Genomic DNA, 21,459 nt, shown 5'->3' on the forward strand with positions numbered 1-21,459 from the left:
TGACATTTCACGATTCATCAATAAACTCAAAGTTTGCAAGAAGTGCCTGTCTTTATAAAGCTGATCTAACGCAATTGAAGAGAGACACAAAATCTGCATCACAATGTTTTCTATTGCATTTTCCAAACATCTATACTAAGAACTGACTGATCTGTTAAAATCCAAGGAAAAATCTCCATACAAAACTGCAAAGCTCAGCAAAACCACGAAAACTATATATATTCTTGTACTATACTTTGGTCACTCCTTCCTGTCCAGTTCTCAGCTCTTCCAATCATAGGTGGGGTTTATGAGTATTACAAATATTCAAGACAGTGACTGAAGGTAACTGTCCCCAGAGATAGCCTCCAGTAGCCTAAATTTCTTCTCTGCTTCCTGTCACCATGATTTCACCACTAAACTTTCTTCACTGACCACCACTGATCCTATACCAGGGGTATCCCTATCCTTTGCATGCAGAAAACTGTGTGCCACAATTACTTGACTGGTTAGAGTAAAGATGCTGCTCTTTGCAGAAACCATTAACATCTCCCTCAGCCAGGTAGTATGATAATTGTTCTTCAAATTCTCCTCTCCACATATTCAAAGGCTGGACCAGCACCCATCCTTTATCCCTATACTAAATACTTCAGCTCATCATTCAGGAATTTATGCATCAAAATTAGCAGAAAATTCAAGCACTGGCAAAACAAGCACTGGTAGACACACTAATTCACCTGAGCTCTCCCCAGCAAGGATTCTACTTCTTTGTTATGTTCTATGGCAGTTTCAAAGGACTGAAGAAAACTTGATACTATTGGATCCACCACTTTCTTATTGGTCTTGTACTTCTCATGGATTATCTTCAATAAGCCACACTTCTTTACAGTACCTACAAGATGACAAATTTTGTTAAATAAACCTCAACTCTTGAGCTATTCTTCTAAATTTTTAAAAAATACTTTTTCGTGAATGTAGTATTAGGGAAAGGTGCTGGCTCTGGTCACCTTTAGATACCAGATGCCTCTATTCACAAAACAGGAGGAGCAGCAGCCACAGCAATGAAAGTTTGCCCACGTTGCCTGTTCAGTGCACCTCAGCTGTGACCTGGACTACTTCTAAGGATGAGAGGGTGGCTCACTCTACGTGTCCATTCAACCTCTTCTCAACAGTGGTACAGGATTTTCGCAATGTAGATGCTCTTGCACTAGGAACTGGACCAGAGTGCACCAACTCATTTCACTCATAAGTCATTCAGATAGTAACTTTTGATCATTACTAACCCAGAGTGGATTTTAGCCAGTGACCTAACTGTGCAGGACATTATAACCATTATTTGTCCTTGAACCAGCTAGTCCTCTCAAATTGTGTTCTACCGCGCTCATTGAAAATGTGGATAAACTGATTTAGAAAACAAAACAGAAAAATACCAAAAATAACTACCAACTCAGTTAGATGCTACATTAGTTGGAATAAGTTCAAAGAACAAGAAATCCCCCCAAAAGCCAATTTCTACTTCTGACTCATGTGAGCATTTGACCCCACAAGGGAAAAGACATCATATTAACCTATTTCCCCAACACTTCAATTAACCTCTCCAAACCTTCACAATGCAGATATAGTTTTTCTTTTCTTTTTAAAATGTTTTTGCATATCCAGCAGATTGAGATGCTCATTTGATGACCATTTCATCTTTTCAGAACCTGCTACTGTGTATGTGTTAAAGGAAATAGGTGATTCTGCAAGATGAGTAGCAATGTATTGTGTCTCTGGATGACAGAATACACAACACAAAGGAATTTAAAAGATTACCTCAAGTTTTTGAGGGTTTTTTTAGGGCCATATCTAGCTTCAAAAACTGTAACGGACTCTACATATTGACTTATATAGGAAACCCCACATATACACACCTGAAACCAGAATATGGCCTGATGTTTTTGAAATGTTGTAAAAACATTCCTTACAACACCCTTGAGGCAAATATTACCTTCTTTTTAGAGGTGGGAAAATAGACGCTCTAGAGTTTAAGTACAATTTCAGGGACTGATTTTTACTTGCACAAGGTGTGGGACTTAAATATTGCTAAAATGAAGGACAAGTAATAACATTAAGTCTGACATTGCATAAACTGCTATGGCTGAAACTGAATGCTTTATACTGCTGGAAAGCAAATATTTTGTTTTTCCAATAGCACAGGGTATTCATTTCTACCCTAGAAAGCTGAGAGACACTAGACCTTAAAGAAATAAAAATCACATTCTGATTACTACCTTGCTCCCTCCCTTCCCAAGTTATTTCCAAAACAACTTTTAAAAGCCTTGGTTTTAGCAGGTCCTCAGAGAGCTTTGTATCATCTGAAAGCTTGGCTTAGAGACATAGCTTTTAATTCATGTAAATAACTTCTAACTTTAGACAGGCATGAAATATTAGCTTCCAAAAACCATACTGGATCTGAAGTGAAATTTAAAAAAAAAAAGATAGTCACAAAAACATGATTTTAATGTCTTGTAGCTGCCACTACTGGTAACACATTCACAAACATGAATGCATTCATGACAAAAAGAATACAGAACTAAATGCATGGATTGGAGTGCTCTTATTAAATCTCTGCCTTCCTCTGCATTTGTACAGTTCCTAGTATTATCAAGCCCAGTCCTCTAAGTGAGACCTTCAGTTATTACCGCAATGCAAATAGTGAGGGTTGCTGGACACATTACATTAAAGAGAATATGTATGCTGACTATTCTAATCCAGATTGTCACTATAAAATTGCAAAGCTATAATACTATAGCAATATTAACAAAATAGTGAACAGCAATGTTAACACAAAATAACGAGTAAGAGTAAACACAATACATTTTTTTCTAAAAAAATCAAAAAGTCTATCACATAAGGTTTTCTGGCCAACAACTGACCAAACAATCAAATATCAGTATGATCCGCAATTATCGCAACTCCATCTGGAACACTTATATGCTAAGTATTACTGATTTGTCTAACTCATGACTGCAGGAAATGGTCAACAGCATATTACTCTTCACAAAGATGACTAAGCACAATTATGAACAACAGGTCTTCAGTTAGTCCCAATTTTGACCTATCAATCCTCATATTTGCAGGAAGAAGATAATCATCAGGTACATTCACGCCACTCCTTGTAACAAAGCTTTGAACAATTGTCTAGTACACTCAAGAGAGTTTTTGGTTTTTAGCCTATGTTTATGTGTCAGCTATAGGTTAAGATCTAGAAAAAACATCAATGATTGTTGAATGATGAAAAGACAACACAATATTGTGATGCTCTTCACGGGCTGGGCACTAGTGAAAAAAAAAAAAGTCATGCTAAATACCAACCACCATCTGCTAATTTCCACACTCACCATTGAAAGCACCACAATAAGGACAGGTGTTTTTCTTTCTGCATTTTTCAGAGACTTTCTTTTTCAATCCCCGTTTCTGCAGGTAGGTCAGACCAGGCCTCTTCAGATAATCCAAAAACTGTTTCCTCTCCTCTGAAGACAACAGGATACGGCAACAGGTCTTGCAGATCATCTTAAACATAAACAATTGATTGTTCTTTTGTTAATGAAAAATAAATGTCATTAGGGACAAAGTATGATGAGGGATACCACAGTTCTTCACACAGATGGAGTTTCATGGATGAAATACTACTGCCTTAGTGGGGGAACCCAATTATTACACAGCACACTGCCCAACAAATATGAGCAAGTTGGGAAACTCTGGCCAACAGGACAAATCTTTGCTCTTCTTAAGAAAAGTTCAGCAGGAAATTAAATGTCCATGCAAAGAGACAACAAAAATAATTTGCTGGGGAAGAGTCAACCTGTTTTTTCGAAAGGGAAATCAACCTCACCAATCTACTAGAATTCTTTGAGAGTGTCAACAAGCATTTGGACAACGGGGATCCAGTGGATATAGTGTACTTAGATTTTCAGAAAGCCTTTGACAAGGTCCCTCACCAAAGGCTCTTAAGCAAAGTAAGCTGCATGGGACACAAGGGAAGGTCCTCTCATGGATTGGTAACTGGTTAAAAGATAGGAAACAAAGGGTAGAAATAAATGGTCAGTTTTCAGAATGGAGAGAGGTAAATAGTGGTGTCCCCCAGGAGTCTGTACTGAGCCCAGTCCTATTCAATATATTCATAAATGATCTGGAAAATGGGATATAACAGTGAGGTGGCAAAATCTGCAGATGATACAAAACTACTCAAGATAGTTAAGCCCAAAGCAGACTGAAAACAGTTACAAAAGGATCTCTCAAAACTGGGTGACTGGGCAACAAAATAGCAGATGAAATTCAATGTTGATAATTGCAAAGTAATCCACATTGGAAAACATAATCCCAACTATACATACAAAATAATGGGGTCTAAATTAGCTGTTACCACTTAAATAAGTCTTGGAGTCACTGTGGATAGTTCTCTGAAAACATCCACTCAATGTGCAGTGGCAGTCAGAAAAGCAAACAATGTTGGGAATCATTAAGAAAGATAATAAAGTAGGGCCCTACCAAATTCACAGTCCATTTGGTCAATTTCATGGTCATGTGATTTTAAAAATCATAAATGTCATGATTTCAGCTATTTAAATCTGAAATTTCGTGGTGTTGTAATTGTAGGGGTCCTGACCCAAAAGGAGTTATGGGGGTGGGGTGGGGGGGCAAGGTTATTGTGGAGGTGGTTGCAGTACTGCAACAGGACTATACCATGGCTGTACCATATCATGGCATCTTTACTTCTCACTGCTGCTGGCGGCAGCAAAGCTTTCAGAGATGGGTGGCTGCTGGTTGGGAGCCCAGCTCTGAAGGCAGAGTTGCTGCCAGCAGGAGCGCAGAAATAAGGATGCCATGGTATGGTACTGCCACCCTTATGTCTCTGCTGCTGACAGCAGAGCTGGGTCCTCAGTCAGCAGCCACCACTCCCTGGCCACCCAGTTCTGAACACAGCAGCGCAGAAGTAAGGGTGGCATAGTATGGTATTGTCACCCTTACTTCTACACTACTGCTGGCGCGGCACTGCCTTCACAGCTGGACACCCAGCCGAAAGTTGCCACTCTCTGGCCAGCCAGCTCTGAAGGCAGTGCAGAAGTAAGGGAAGCAATACCACGAGCCCCCTAAAATAACCTTGTGACCCCCCTGCAACTCCCTTTTGGGTCAGGACCCCAATATGAGAAATGCTGGTGTCCCCCATCAACTCTATATAGTATAGTCTAAAAGCACACAAAAGACTATTTCACAGGGGGAGATGCATAGTCCGTGATGTGTTTTACATGGCCATGAATAACATATTTCCTCTGTATAAATCCACGGTGCACCCATATCTTCATTACTGCGTGCAGATGTGGTCACCCAATCTCAAAAAACATATACTGGAATTGGAAAAGATTCAGAAAAGGGAAACAAAAATTATTAGGGATATGGAATGGCTACCATATGAGGAGAGATTAATAAGACTGGGACTCTTCAGCTTGGAAAAGAGATGACTAAGGGGGGAATATGATAGAGGTCTATAAAATCATGACTGGTGTGGAGAAAGTAAATAAAGAAGGGTTATTTACTCCTTCTCATAAGGACAAGAACTAGGGGTCATCAAATGAAATTAATAGGCAGCAGGTTTCTTCACACACCACACAGCCAGTTCGTGGAACTCCTTGCCAAAGGATGTTGTGAAGGCCAAGACTATAATAGGGTTCAAAAGGAACTAGAACTATCCTCCATGAACTTATCTATCAGTGGCTATTAGCCAGGATTGGCAGGGATGGCGTCCCTAGCCTCTGTTTGCCAGAAGTTAGGAATGGGCGACAGAAAATTGATCACTTGATCATTACGTGTTCTGTTCATTCCCTCTGGGACACCTGGCATTGGCCACTGTCGGAAGACAGGATACGGAGCTAGATGGACCTTGGGTCTGACCCAGTATGGCCATTCTTATGTTTACTAACCCTTCCCCTTTGATAGAATCCTGATGTAATACATAAAGCCATACAATACAAATATAAAGTGTTCTGCATAAACCACCACCATCTCTTTCACGGCTCCCAGAGGGATAATCCAAATGAAGTGATATTTTAGCTTTTCTGACCTCTCCCCCTCCTTAGGCTGGGTATAATAATTGCTGTCTCTCGCAATTAAGGAAAATTATTTTACCTGTAAGATGCCTATGACAGCTTTAAAGTACCCAACATGGAAACACGGCAGTTCCAAGTCAATGTAGCCATAATGCCCTAAACAGTCAGCTAGATTCTTCCCACAGGTTTCACATGGACGGTCCTTTTCACTGGTACCCTTTGAAAAGGAAACAAAAACATTATAGCAACAATTACCAAATTGTGGGAAACAAAAGAAGCTACCACAGCTGCTCTTAAATTAGTCAGCATGCCTGTGGACAGTACTCTGTACACTCGCATGAAAGACCTAGATTATTTCAACTCTGAACACTTGCTCTCAGTCAGCAAGAGCTGGTAACACACTGAAAGCATCATACTCAAAACCCAGTCCACATAGAAACAGAGCATCTTGCATTGCTCCTGCTGATGCAAGTGCTGTTAACTCATTCAGCCCTATTCACCTGGAAAGACTACTATAGTGACGTGGTACTAACTGTATGTCCACACTACAGCTAATGTGATTTGCAGCTTGTGTAGCTGTACCCACACTGGCTTTACTGTAGTTAGCTCGCTAACGGCAGAGTGAGGACACACCAGCATGGGTTTCAATGCAGGTTGCACAACCCCACCTGATCCCTCTGAGTACATACTTGCAGTGACAGCACATGCTGAGACCCATGCTGCTGTCTACACAAGCAACAAATCACGCCCCCACCCCCAGATACAGGGCAGACATACCCAGCGAGGGTAGCTATTTTATGGTCATGTGAAAAGCATGAGGAGAAATGTGTGTCCAGCCTCAAAAGCGAGTCAGCCTGATCTGTCCAACAGTGTGAAATGGTTGATGGCACAAGTCATGTTCCAATTAAAGAGCTGCTTGTATCACAAGACACCATTGCAACTGGCAATTTCAGCAGAAGAGCCAAGGACACATAACTACCTTATTTCTCTTCAGCTCATGTAGTTTAAGCGAACATTCCATAGGCACACCTGTACTGTGGCTGTATAGTGGAATTCAGTTTTCATTTCAGCATTGTTCATACGCATTAAAAATATTTCCACTAAAAAAAAAAAAAAACAACAACAGGAAATAGGATCCTTACCATACGATGGTCCAGCACTCCATACTGCAGTGGAGCGTGGTGGTTGTCCTGGCTGTATAAGTTCTTACTAACCACCTGAATGTGAGCTTGCTGGCGCATCTCTTCTGGAGATTTCATGCCAAAGCAGATGTGGCTTCTAGCAAAGGGAAAAATTACAAAACTTGATTTTAAAAAAGATACACAAGAAGCTGATCTGAGTTACAATAAAGCCAAAGCAAAAATTATACTTCCATCTCTGGGAAAAAAGCATGAATCTATGTATTAGATTTTTGCATTACAGCTAATAATTATTTAAAAAAACCAAAAACAAGAAGTCCTGTGGCACCTTCAAGACTAACAGATTTATTTGGGCATAAGCTTTCGTGAGTAAAAAACCCACTTCTTCAGATGCAACTAAAGGTTATTTAAGGATCATCAGAATATAGAGCAGTGGTTCCCAAACTGTGAGGCACCCATAAGATCATTCAGGGGGTCATGATAGGGCCCAGGCCAGCTCTCACGGGGCGGGGAAGCAGCGCCAACTCAGCCCTGTTCTGCCCCCTGCTCCGCTCTGGCTCCCACTCATCCTGCCATGGCTCTGCACTGCCCCAGCTCCAGGCCCTGCTCCAACCACAGCCCCAACCCTGGACTGCAGCTCCTGTGGGGTGGGGGACAGATTCCATTACTGGTGGGGGGGACAGAAAAACTTTGGGGACCACTGCTATAGAGTTTATCACATGGATATACTCCAAATGCAGACACTAAATACTAGCCTTTTCCAGCAGTATTAGTGCAAAGGAACTACCAAGTCCATACAAGGTTAGCTTGCAGAAAACATGGGGGGGATTCTAACAGTTAGAAAAGGGAAAGGTTGATTAGATTGAGTCCATCTATTCCATTGCAAAAGCAGCTGAATTCCGCTTCCAAAGAAGGAGGTTTTACATTAAACTGATACTATAGTCAATTTTAGATAAAACCCTTAGCCTTTCTCATTAGTTAACATTATCTGTCACAGAAGGAGTGACAAAAGAAATGTTACGTCAACCAGTGTTTGGTTTCTTTTCTAACTAAACAAGACCACCTATATAAACCAGATTAAGTGCAGATACATTATATAAAATAATTTAGAAACCACCATGGCCAACAAGAACCAAAGGGTCAGGAGAGCTGATTCTAACTCTCATGAAGCTGATCTCAATGTCAGACTAGACAGGTATACCAATGTACCAACACTGTTAGGTACCTGATATGATCAACTTTTTTTAAAATACAGATTTAAAACACAAAAGTTAACGAGATTAACCAGGTCTCCATGGTGGGGGCTGGTTTGTTTCAATTATGCATTAATGTTGCTGTATTTCTTAAGCACTGTCAAATGTACTTGGAGCACAAAGACAGGTGACCTTTAGAGAGCGTCCAGACATAAATAGGTATTTGCAGGTTGTATTTGCAGGTGGGCTGACTCCCCTCCGTCACCCGGAATCGCTGGGGGGGTTGAATCCTTCCATCCCAGCGGGGTCCCCTCCCTGGGTCTGACCCACGTCCCTGGGGCTGAACCCCCTCATCCAGCCTCTCATCCAGCCTCCCCCCCAGCCCCAGGGGCACAGGGCCCCGCTCCTACCTGGGTCTAACCCCAAGGCTGGACACCGCCCCCCAATCCAGCATCCCCTCCAGGGGCACAGGCCCCCGCCACCGACTCTCCCCCTCAGGGGCACAAGGGCCCCCGCCAGCGGGGCTCTCGCCAAGGCCGCACAGCCCCCGCCACTCACATTTTCTTGGCCACGTCGGTCTCCCTGAACTGCTCCTTCACCATGATGGCGGCGGGGCCCGGGGCGCTGCCCGCACGGAGGGGAGAAGGGAGCCGGGGCCGCGCGCCCGCACCGCACTGCAGAACTCACGGCACCGGCCGCTCAGCGTCCTCGTCCTCGCCCCGCCCACCGCCAGAGCCGCGCGGGGAGCTGGGGACCGGCACATAGCGAGTCGCAGCGCTGCGGCCGCTCCCTGCAGCGACACCTGCTGGCTAAAAGGGGCAGCCCCGGCCAGGCCGCTCGGGGCTGGCTCCGATGGGGTCAACTACTGTAGACCCCCAAACAATCCCCTCACCTCACCTCACCTCAATCCCTAGTGCAGCCCAAGGAAAACCCACAGCACCCCTCGCAGTGCAGGCCCCAGAATAATCCCCAAAGGCCCCCTACTGCATTCTCCAAGATAATCCTCAACACACCCCTCCAATGTATCCGCATTCCCCAGGATAACTCCCCAAACCCTCTCTAGTGCATCTCCCAGGATAACGCCCAACATCCCCAGTGCTTCCCCCAATAACCTCCGCATCTCCCTCTAGTGCAGCCCCTAGAATGACCCACAACATTGTTGCTCAAATGAAGCACCCCAGAAAAACCCCCATCACCTACCGCCAGTGCACTCCTTCCAAATAACTTATTTACCATATCTGCTTAGTACAGTCTCTCATAATTCCTCTCTCCCCCTCCCAACTCACATACTTAGTTGCTCTGAGAAGGTCTCATCAATGGTGTTTAAAATGCCACTAATAGCCAATGGTACGCCTACATAATTATATGTAATGGTTAAAGCTAAGATTTTGTCACACGTTTTTAGTAAAAGTCATGGACAGGTCACAGGCTTTTGTGAATTTTTCTTTATTGCCCTGTCCGTGACTTTTACTAAAATATGTGTGACAAAATGAGGAGCTGTGGAGTTTCCACAGTGCCCGCAGCAGCTGCGGGGGCCTGGTTTGAAGCTCCAAGGGTCCCCACCACCCGATGGTGGAACAAGTCAGGACATATGGAACAAAACCAATACCCTAGTTTAGACAGTGCCTAACTCTTATTGAATGAAGTAATTTTTTCTACAATAATTATTATTTAACTGTGTAAAGGTTTTCAGGTTGTGCAGAAGCTGGATATGTAAACTCAGATTGTATTATCACATGTCTTTCAGAGAAAAGACAATACTGCAAGGTTCCATCACCTACCTCCCTGTACTTGACAATCTTTTGGTGTGTGTTTGTACAGTGCCCTGCACAGTGGGGTCCTGGTCCATGACTGGGGCTTGTTGGTGCTACCATAATACAATTAAATAAGAAATAACTAATACTTTAATGGGGAATGTATAATATAATGCGGGGAGGAGGGGCGCGTGGAAACTCCGAGAATTACCTGTTTATAATCACCACTGCATCCAACAAAAATGAATAAATGATTAAGTTTCTTCCCCCTCCAGCCCCCAGGTTGGCAAAGTCCGGCCAAGCAGGATGCCCCAACCGTGTATTTTCAGTCAGGCGCTGGGCAGGTCGCCTCTCTCCTGCACTTTTACTCAGGTTCTGATGAGGCGCCTTCGCGTTCTGCTCCGCCCCCTCACTAAGCCCCCGGGCGTCGGGATATGATTGGCTGCGGCGGGGTCCTTCTTCCTTTTCTCGCTCCCTTGGAAAGAGCTAACCGCCGAGATGGTGAGTGTCCGCGGAGCGACCCGTTTCTATCCGCCTTGCGCCACTGCCATCCTGCCGCCGCGGGGCTCGCGGGACCCTGTGGCCTTTCCGGGCCCATTGGCTGGGGCGCCTGCGCGGGCATTGGGGAGCCCGGGCGGGAGTCAGGGTAGAGGTGGGGCCGCTTCACCGCGCCCCCCCCACCCCAGGCCTCTGGGATGCGGCTCCCTGAGCTCCCCGGGCAGCGCTGGGCTCTGGCTCCCCGCACTGCTCGGCTCTTTCTAGCGCGGCTGCTGGCTTTCCCCAGCCTGGCCGGCGCGGCGTGTGTGTGTGCGTGGGGGGGGGGGATGTGACAAGCCGCCCGCTAGCAGCTCGGCTGGAGCCGCCCTGGGCTCTGCGCATCGCCCCTGCACGTGCATTCAGTCCCATTTCGCCTTCCGCTGCGGTTCTGCCCCAAACCCAGCGCTTCCCGGGGGCTGGAACTGGGCACAACTACAGCGGCCGGGTGTGCTCAGGTTTCCCTTTGCACCCTAGCATACGAGTTAGTAGCCAGCTTCTGCTGCCGAGGCGTGTTCGTCCACAGGCTTCACGCAAAGTGTTGCCGTGTGACTGGTGGATGCACTTTCCTTTCATATTTAGGGATTGTATTCACCTTACACACGAGGTTTAAATTAAACTTTGGTACAAAAAATTCTTGATCTACATGTGGGTCAAATCTGAACTGGTCATGTTACAAACATGACTTGCATCCTGGTTAGTGCCCCATAACCCAGGTCCAGTTTCCCATTTTGTGACAAATAATATTGCATATTGGTGGCTGCTCAGTGTTGGACAGCTTGTGGACATTGTTCTGTGGGCTGCAAACTGCATGAATTCCGTAACTATTATCATGACAGTTTTTTTTCTTCATCCTTGGAATAGTTCTCCTAGCACAGGTTGGGGTTGTATTGTAGCAGCTTCTTGCCATGAGTTTCAGACCAGGTTTTTAATCAGTTTTTGCAAACCAGCTGATGAGTTATTTGAAGTATTGTGTAGATGGTGTGAAAGATCATGGAAGAACTCAAATGCATATTAATTGGGTTTCTGAATTATCTTGTAGAATGACACAGTGACCATCAGAACCAGGAAGTTTATGACTAATAGACTGCTTCAGCGTAAGCAGATGGTAAGATATATTGGGTACTATCTTGGTTTTCTGTATCTGCTTATGTTGGGTTATGTGTTTTATGTTACTGTATTTTTAATTCTTAAAGCTTGCAACTTTTACTCTTTAGAATGACCCTAGGTAAAAGACTTCTAGATAGGGTAGACTTTTTTCAAGATACTGCTTCCTAGTGGGTAGGCTGTCTATGGTTGCCATTTAAATTAATTTGTTGTAATGATTTGCTAGACCATTAGATGTACATGAAGATTCTAGTTAGGGAATAGGACATAAGTATTCTCTATGATCATTGTTAAAACTTGAAAATACTAAACTGCCCACTAATTGCTCTGCTTTACTTTATTCTGAAGATGTAGCCAAAGCTACTGTGAGTGATATGGGGAGAATAATAGGGGCTCAGAGCTTATGAGAACTCTTCAATGGTGGTAGTTTTAACTTGATCTTTGACTCTTTGCTTCAGTCTCTGTATAGTGAGATGTACATCAAGTAGGAACTGCTGGCCTCTGTTGTTGCTGCGATGTGTGTTTAATTTAGATGCTAAGTGTGGGTAGTGATATTTTCCTTATTAGCTGTTATAAGGCTGTTTAGATATCATCGTTATGTATGGAATATCTTTATACTATTATAAAGTATGGATATTTTTAACTGGAAAAACTTGCATCTGTAGGTGATTGATGTTCTTCATCCTGGAAAGGCTACGGTTCCCAAAACTGAAATCAGGGAAAAGCTGGCAAAAATGTACAAAACAACGCCAGATGTAATTTTCGTCTTTGGCTTCAGAACCCATTTTGGTGGTGGCAAGACAACAGGCTTTGGCATGATTTATGATTCCCTGGACTATGCAAAGAAGAATGAACCAAAGCACAGACTGGCCAGGGTAAGTTTCTTGCTTGCAGTTTTTACAGTGCTAAGAAGGTTGCTGTTTGTTCTAAAAGGCATCTGGCATATAGTTAGGGTCCAAAACTTAAAACATTACAGCAAAGTTAAGCTATTGGTACAAAAATGAGATCTATAAATAGAAATCACTTCTCTATATTCATGAATTTACAGCGTGGAAACAAGCTTTTTGTTGTAATGCAGATGAAGGGGGATGAAATGATTTATGATCAGCTGTGGGTTTTAGCAGTACAATGTAATGGTTAATGGAAGGGGCACAAGATCATGGGATGAGCATGCGTAGTATATATGTTCTTAAAAATATACTCCACTTCCTCTCTACACTTTCAGCACATAAAGTTGCCTCACTTTTATATTAGCGGTTGCCTACAGAACTTTTAAATAACTTTTTAGGGCTTACATTAGTAATTATACTTTCAGTTATTAAAGCTTTTGAAATATTTAATATAGAAACACTTTATAGATATTCAGTTCACTTTAATAATTGTGGGGATAATTCTCTTACTACTAGCATGGCTTGTATGAAAAGAAGAAGACTTCGAGAAAACAGCGGAAGGAGCGTAAGAACAGAATGAAGAAAGTCAGGGGCACAGCCAAGGCAAACGTTGGTGCTGGCAAGAAGGTATGATGGAAACCTGCAAGCTAGAGCATAGATGCTGGATTTTAGTTTCTTTGCTAGACAGGTTTCTTCCTCAACAAAATAAAATTTTCTTTAATTTTTTTACCTTTCCCACTGGATAACAGAAGTTAACTTATGAGCTCCTGTGTAGTTTTAACTCAGAAGTTTACAGTAGAACCTCAGTGTTACAAACTGACCAGTCAACCACACGCATCGTTTTGAACTAGAAGTATGAAATCAGGCAGGAACAGAGACCTAAAAACCCCGACACCAAATACTGTGTTAAACATGAAGTACTTAAAAAAAGGAAAGCAGGTTTTTTTCTTCTGCATAGTAAAGTTTCAAAGCTGTATTAAATCAATGTTCAGTTACAAGCTTTTGGAAGAACAGCCCTAATGTTTTGTTTACTCTGAAATGTTCATAACTCTAATGAACAGCCTCCATTCCCGAGATGTTTGTAACTCTGAGTTTCTAATGTAGTTTTGCTCTCCTGGTTGCTGCTCAGCGGGTAGCTTAATGTGAAGATTTAAGTGATAGCATATTCTATTTCTTTTTTAAGTCTTGTAAAAACTGTATTTTGTTCCCATCAACGTAATGGATACCTCACTTGAATTACTAGACAACTCCGATGATGGACGATAAAACTTTAAGTTCTCCCCGGACTTGAGTTTTGTTCATTAGATTCCCCCCACCATGATAGAAAACTCCAGCCAGCCTAGTGGGCTGCTGGCATTGTAGTATGCTCCCTCCCACAAAGGAACTTTAGAGTTAGGAGCCATGTGTTTGAGGCAGTGCCCTCCACCTCTGCAGGCTATGGGGAGGTAGGATGTTTATCTGGCACTGCTGTTCTCTTCTGCCTAGTCAGTTACTGATGCTCAACTTCTGGTGGGAGCTGTGTCAATCCCTCAGAGGGGATGGCAAGCCAGCCTGACGTGAAGGTTGGAGGGCGTCTTGGGATGTTATCAAGCAGAATGAAAAACTGAGGTACAGTGTAGAAATGAAAGCTTAAAGACAGATCAGTGGTACTCAGGGGATTTGAGAGGTGCGAAATATACTAAGCATACTTAAAAACAGTAAAATCTGATTTTTGCACTGTTTTGGAGGTAGAGTGAAGGTGGTGGGTAATAGAAAAAGCTGATCTTTCAGGTAAATAGTTGTAGTTGCTAAAATGCTATAAATAACCAAATATCCTTTCTTGAATCTTAGTAATCTTTCTTTACTTTAACCTTTCTTACTTTCTTGGAATTCTTCAACAGAAGTGAAGTGACTAGCAGGTACTGAGTGAGCATGGATGTATGTGGTGGTGGCTGTATGAATTATGCATCACTTACATGCTTGAGACATGTTTAATAGAAACACCTTGTGTATTGCTTTGCATGCCTGTGCTCTCACTTTGAACCTGAATTCATTTCTGCCCTTCAGTAGACAGTGTTCTGCTACAGTCCAAATACTACTACAGAAACAGAGGGTGGCTAACTTAAAACTGGTGCAGAAGTGAAATCTGGTTTTCTGACACTGCTCATCCAAATATACCCAGTGGATCTTGACAAGCTCATGTGCATATTGTTATGAAATACCAATAAATGGGGTGAAAGATAATGCCTCCTCAGTATGCATTGAGGCATGAAGAGAAAAGCATTGGCCCAGTTTTTTTTAAAACTGCATACAACGAACCCTCGCTAGAACTATAGAGCGCAGATTCGCATATAATGCGGTCGTGGCCATGGATCCCCAATTTAATTATTTAAATTCATTTTAACGTGGTATTGCGCATGGATACCAAATCCCATGTTCTAGCGAGGGTCCGGTGTATTGATTAAAAAAATACAGCTGCATGTGTAACTTGTGCTTACCACAAATGCACCATACTTTTCTGGATTTAAACCATTCTTTTTGTTTAAACACTGTAATATGCTGGTAAATAAAGATGAAGCCCTGCAAATATTGAACTGCATAGTAGTAAAGATGAAGGCAATTTAACAAGAGCTCTTAGTGGTTTGTAGTTTGAAAGCATGTCTTTAACCAACAGAAGTTGGTCCAATAAGATATTACCTCACCCACTTTGTGTGCAAACTTAGTTTCAAGGGCAGAATGAATTGAATCTGCAAGCTTAATCAGTGTATTTGTTGTATACTCATTGATCAAATTTGCTGACTAAATTCATTCCCTGCAAGCTCTGTGAAATTCTCTACTTTGTCATTTACCCTCATGAGTTTCCTCAAAACCCCCAAACCTCATGATTTACACAGGGCCCTACTTATAATGCATCTCAGTCTAGGTAGGACAAGTAGAGGATAAAATAGTTTAATGCTACTCTTTTGACAGATGTGCTACCTGTCTGAATAGTTCTGTGATGTGGTGTATAATCCTTGAAATGAAGTAATTGTTCTCTTGACTTATTTTATTCTCATTTGAGGTTGACCAGTGTTAAAAATTGGCTAGGGGGCATCATTTAACAGCAGTGATCAACCTTATTCATAGAATATCAGGGTTGGAAGGGACCTCAGGAGGGCCATCTAGTCCAACCTCCTGCTCAAAGCAGGACCAATCCCCAATTTTTGCCCCAGATCCCTAAATGGCCCCCTCAAGGATTGAACTCACAACCCGGGATTTAGCAGGCCAATGCTCAAACTGCTAAGCTATACAGGAGGGCCACACAAACCTAAGCACCGCCTTGTGAGGGCCAAACAGGTTATGTACAGTATTTTCTAGTTAAAAACCAAGAGATCAGTGCATAAAATCTATGTCAGAATGGTAGAAAACGGAGGAAAAAAGTAAAGAACACATCATTAAATTAAGAATATATAAACATGATGGCAAAATGCTAATGAATCTGCCTTTAGTATATAGTGTTGAAGCAGGCCCTGGGCCTTATGGGATGCTCTAGTGGGCCGTAGGTTGGGCATCCCTGACTTAAAGGATCTAGGTCTGACTAATTTAACAGCCTAGTCCACATGGATTAGTCTTTCTAACTTATAAAACACGTGGCCAATTTTTATTACTATGGTGTGTCTAGAGGCCATGATTAAGGCCCCACAGTGGTTACGCATATACTCTACTCCAAATGTAATGACTTCTCAATTAAGGGATGGGTTTGAAGTGTACTATATTACTTAAAGTTTACATAATTTAAATAGATGGGGGCCCCATCTGGCCCTTCAGACGTTTTAAGCCGGCCCTAGAGCTCCTGCTGGGGATCAGGGTCCAAGACTTGCCCTGCTTCCACGCATGCCATGGCTCTGCATGGCTCCCGAAGAGTGGCATGTCCCACCTCCAGCTCCGACGCGTAGGGGGAGCCAGGGGGCGCTGCATGCTGCCCCTGCCCCAAGCACTCCACCCACAGCTCCCATTGGCCGGGAACTGTGGCCAATGGGAGCTGCAGGGGTGGTGCCTGAGGATGGGGCAGTGTGCAAAACAGCCTGGCTGTGCCTCCACGTAGGAGCTGGGGGAGGGGGGAACATGCCACTGCTACCGGGAGTTACTTGAGGTAAGCGCTGCCTGAAGCCTGCACTCCTGACCTCCTGTCCTAGCCCTGATCCCCCTCCTGCCCTCTGAGCTCTTCAGTCTCAGCCCAGAACACCCTCCTGCATCCCAACCCCAGAGCCCACACCCTCAGCTGGAGCCTTCAAACCCCCCTGTCCCAGTCCGGAGCCCCCTCCCACACCCTGAACTCCCAATTTCGTGAGCATTCATGGCCTGCCATACAATTTCCATACCCAGATGTGGCCCTCAGGCCAAAAAGTTTGCCCACCCCTGAAATAGACAGACATAAATCTTTTAAATTAACTCCTAGAAAAAGTGAAGTGTTGGTGATATTTCTGTATAACTTCTTTTGAGGAGGCTTATGGATGAAGGAATAACAAGAAATGAAGCATTGGGTAGAGAAGTAGATGTCCACATCTTCATTTGGCTGCAGAGTTCTTAGGAGGAACAAAGAGCAGAGTGGAGTAGTCACTGTAATTGACACATTAATTACTATAGGTGCATTGGTGACTAAAGGAAACTCTATTTCTGAGTAAGTCTCGTCACTTGTAATAGTCTTAACTTGCATGGAAATAGAGTTGTTGCTAAATCAGTTCTTTGCCTTTGTATATACTTTACATTTCCATTTTGAAAATGCATGTCTGAAGTGTGTGAAGTATATCTGAAAATGTAAATCATATACACATTGAATTACTTTCATTAGCCCTCGTTGTGAACGTAGGGTTCATACCATACCACTTTCTCTCACTTTTGGTTCTTTAAATTGGGGCGTCTGTGTTTTTTTTGGGCTATACCTTTATACATCCATTGTAAGGCCTCGTTTACACTGGGCAATAGTCTAGGTTTCAGACTTTGGTGATCGGACACTGGTGTGGCTGCATGAGGGAAAACTGCCATTTGCACATATGGAGTTTACCCCTTGAAAATGGGGTAAGCTGCATCCATTATTGTAAACTTATAGCTGATCCTGTTGGCTCTGGTGCATCTATATGTGGATGGCCACTGATGGCTGGAGTTAGGGGAAGGTTGTGCCATCTTCACTTCAGGTTTTTTAGACCATATCTATACTTACTGCTATAAGCTTGTACAGCTGTACCAATACAGCTGTGCTACTGTAAGATCGCTCGTGTAGCCGTGTTATGCCGATGGGAGAGAGCTCTCCTGTTGACTTCATAAAATCAGCTAAACAAGTGGCGGTAGCTATGTTGGTGGGAAAGCATCTCCTGCCAACATAGCACTGTGCACACAAGCAATTATGCTGCTAAAACTTACGTCGCTCGAGGGTGTGAAAAAAGTTTTGCTGACATAAGTGCTAATGTAGACATGGCCTTACTCTTGTTTCTGCGTGACTAAGGCAGAAAGCTAAGTAACTGACAACATAGCCTGCTTTCCCTTGATGGTCATTTAACTCCTCACTTTTCGTGTCTTGACAGTTGCACACACAACCTCTGAACATCTAAAATCTTAATAGCAATGTGCCTTTCCTTGCATTGTCACATGACTATTTTTACTGCTCCTTACGGCACATAAATCTACCCCATCTCTGGGTACCAAAAAGGTACCCTTATAGTTAAACTGCATTAACCACTCTCTTGTATCTGATTTGAGTGCTTTTTTTTACATTGACAGCTTTCATTATGTTTAAAGATATTAGCTTGATTTTCATAACATATGTAAATTAGCACTCGCATTCAAGCACATGAATGGCCTAACTAGCCATCTGTGTGGAAATACTCAGTTGTATAATTGTGAAAATTGGTCCCCTGATGTTTGTAACTAATAAAGTGCAGCAGACTCTTGTAAGAAGCCTTATCACCCTGCCTCATCACACCTTTGACGATTTTTTAAGGAGTTGGCATTCAGCCGTGACTCTCCTTTCCCCCTCCAAGAAATTTGTCCCACTCTTTTGCAACCACTATCCTTCTGTAAAACCCTCCAAGATCCATTTCTTCTGTTACAATTTTTAAAGAGTCTTTTATGATATTCCTTATTCTCCACCTTTTATTTCTGTTACTTGTATTCTTATTAGCTGTCCATGATAGGAGCTGCTTTTATATATGGACAGCACCTAGCATATTGTTTGCTATTGGAATAAATAAATGTTAAACGTTATTTGGGCCGTGGCAATACACAAGTCTTGTAAGTCCTTTATATGTGGCACTCTAGTTGACCGCAGTAGCTCTGAATGTGGAGGGCTTGCAGGATCATGGTTTTAAGCCTGCCGTTAACCTTATTTTGCTATACATAATCCTACCAGGTATGTAAACCCTGATGTTTGCTCTTAAGTGCAGATGCACTCAAGAAATAAAGCATGTAAAATGGATACTTTAGTCACCTCCTTTCCCCTTCGATTGTTTGTATTCAAAGTTATATCTGATTGTATCTTTGACAAGTTTGGCTTTGGTTAGCTATATGGGCTCGTCATGGCTATGGAGGAGAGTTGAATTCTTCTCTGGTTCATACACTGAATTGCCTCATTTCCATTTACAGAATATCTTGAAGGTGCAGGCATGTGTGAGTCAGAACACACTTTTGACTTTCCAGACCCCAGTGGAGCCTGCAATGCTGTTAGTTAAAGCAAGGTTCCTCCTTCCCCCTGCTCCTATATCTTACGAACAGGGTCAACTTTTTAGGAAAGTTACTGAAAATAAGCATGAAACCCAACAGTGCCATTAGCACTCTTTAGGACACACTCACACCAAACAGGTTGGATTTTCTAGGGTAACATGACTGTGTAATAATGACTGTAATTTGTGGGTGGTGTTTTTTGTTTTTTTCTTAAGCATGTACTGACTTTCTGTTTTCTTGTTTCAGTGAGCTGGCAAATGGAAATAACAGGTATAACTTCTTAAATGTTTGGCATTCTGCTATGCTGGTGATTTGTTTTTTCTCTAAGAATTAATCTTAATGAAATGACTTTAACATTTTATCGTGCTGTGGCCTTATGTTCAAAGTCAGGACAAGTAAGTTTTAACACAGGTTTTTTAATTTTAAGGGAACGCTCTGTTTTTGCATACGGTATCAACTGCCAGTTTTTGTGGGCATGTTCCCTGTGGCCTCACCCACACCTCCACTGTGTGGAAGACCCAGATAACAAGGAAATCATGTAACTTACCATAAACAAAGACTCTAATGCTTAGAGTAACACTGAAATGTAGATTTCTTTTAATCTCTCATAATAGAAAAATTGTGACTTCTCAAATTGTCCTTTACATTTCATTAATAACTAATATAATGGGATGAGTGTTTTTACTACTCCTTAAATGACAAAAATATTTATCAGAATGTATCTCAAATTACAAAGCAGTATGTTTATTTCACTGATAGAAGTTACGATTATAAAGCAGTCAATTTCTATCTTAATACCAGCAAGAAGTCTCTCAGATGGACTGATGAGACTTAACTAAAAGGCCATCAAACATACTTTAAGTCCTGCTGTTTGTTCTCATTTCAGTACCAAGGCTACTTAAATGAATGTGCTTTGTTGTGGTAGCTGGTGCAAAGCAAACCCAACCCTCTGCTATAGCTACTGGAGCAACTTTTTAAAAGCAGCCTGAGCAGTATGTATTTAAAACAAAGCAGAATTTAACTAAAACAAGACATCTGCTATCCTTGGTCTTTATATGGCTTGAATATTCTGATAATCTTACTTAGCTGGCTGACAATGCAGTTGCTTCTCATCTTATGGTTTAATAATTGTTCATAGCATTTTTAAAGAATAGTGTCTGAAGCCCTGATCTTGCTGTGGCCTTTTTCTGCACAGGACTAATTGTTACTTTTCTAAAGGCCCTTATCCTGCAATGTAAAATAAGATGACTACATTCCATTGCAAAGATATTACAGGGCTGACTTTTTTCCACCCTCCTTTTACAGAGACTAAATTATCCTGCAAAGGTAACAAGAGGAGAAGATGATGATGGTCTATCAGAAGCTTGTCAAATAAACTATATAAACTGAAATGCTTTGTTCTTTTTTTCCCCCCTCCCCCCACGGTTTAAATGTACAATAAAGATTTTATAAACTGAATTTGAAAGATCCAGAATTGTTCAGATCAGGTGCATTGTTTACACTGCATTAATAACCCTTTTGGTATAAGCATTGTTTCAGCATCTCAATATTTTTACTTCAAGACAGTCACATCCAAATATTTTATTGATTCATAAACAGTAGGAACTAGATCAACATGCTTAATGAAGTGGTCTTTTATACTTCATATGTTTTGAAAGCTGGTCTTTTGACAGCTGTGAAACTTACCAAGCTCTTTTCAGGTGTTTGATAAGTGGTAAAACTTAATTCCTGGGCTAGAACTTTGCAAGCAAGATTCATCTACTAGCCAGTTGCTGGACTTTATTAATAGGTGTTTAAGTATTTTTTGTTTATACTCAGGTCCGAGTTTAACATGTTTGCATAAATGTATAGATCACTGTATTGACAAATAATGACCTATTCTTGCCCCTCATGGAAGTCAGCCATATTTTTAGACTTACCTGTCAAGCAGACTAGAAGTGTGTGTGAGTGCGGGCTATCAATCAGGTCAGATCCAGCTTTTATCAAAACCTTATCCAGACTGTCTTGTAGCTCCTGTATTAATACATAATGGACTTTGAAAATTCAACACTTGAGTATCTATCCCAAGAAACACACAACAAAGCTGAGGAATAAACATGTTG

General features: G+C 42.2%; 2 protein-coding genes across 4 annotated transcripts in view; one reads left to right on the top strand and one right to left on the bottom strand.

The window, feature by feature from the left end:
- POLR3A (RNA polymerase III subunit A) overlaps positions 1–9,163 on the bottom strand; it is a 50,929-nt gene extending 41,766 nt beyond the window's left edge. The window contains exons 1-5 of one of the 2 annotated variants that reach the window (XM_007067264.4): positions 8,956–9,163; positions 7,208–7,343; positions 6,145–6,282; positions 3,360–3,531; positions 717–871 (exon numbers count right to left, since the gene is read on the bottom strand). In XM_007067264.4, the coding sequence (XP_007067326.1) occupies positions 717–871; positions 3,360–3,531; positions 6,145–6,282; positions 7,208–7,343; positions 8,956–8,999 (645 nt within the window). In that variant the 5' untranslated portion in view covers positions 9,000–9,163. The remainder of the gene's footprint in view (positions 1–716; positions 872–3,359; positions 3,532–6,144; positions 6,283–7,207; positions 7,344–8,955) is intronic. The other variant, XM_037903945.2, reaches the window with a different exon arrangement.
- Positions 9,164–10,558: 1,395 nt separating this feature from the next.
- On the top strand, positions 10,559–20,815 carry RPS24 (ribosomal protein S24). 2 transcript variants are annotated; one of them, XM_037904316.2, is made up of 7 exons: positions 10,559–10,652; positions 11,728–11,793; positions 12,458–12,667; positions 13,199–13,309; positions 14,563–14,580; positions 19,604–19,627; positions 20,663–20,815. In XM_037904316.2, the coding sequence occupies exons 1-5, from the start codon at positions 10,650–10,652 to the stop codon at positions 14,566–14,568; spliced, it is 396 nt and encodes a 131-aa protein (XP_037760244.1). In that variant the 5' UTR covers positions 10,559–10,649; the 3' UTR covers positions 14,569–14,580; positions 19,604–19,627; positions 20,663–20,815. The 2 variants fall into 2 exon arrangements, with proteins under 2 accessions (XP_037760244.1, XP_007067325.2); XM_007067263.4 differs by lacking the exon at positions 14,563–14,580 and having other exon boundaries at positions 10,560–10,652.
- Positions 20,816–21,459: the final 644 nt, after the last annotated feature.

The sequence above is a fragment of the Chelonia mydas genome, chromosome 7, assembly GCF_015237465.2.
Source record: "Chelonia mydas isolate rCheMyd1 chromosome 7, rCheMyd1.pri.v2, whole genome shotgun sequence".
Classification (NCBI taxonomy): domain Eukaryota; kingdom Metazoa; phylum Chordata; order Testudines; family Cheloniidae; genus Chelonia; species Chelonia mydas.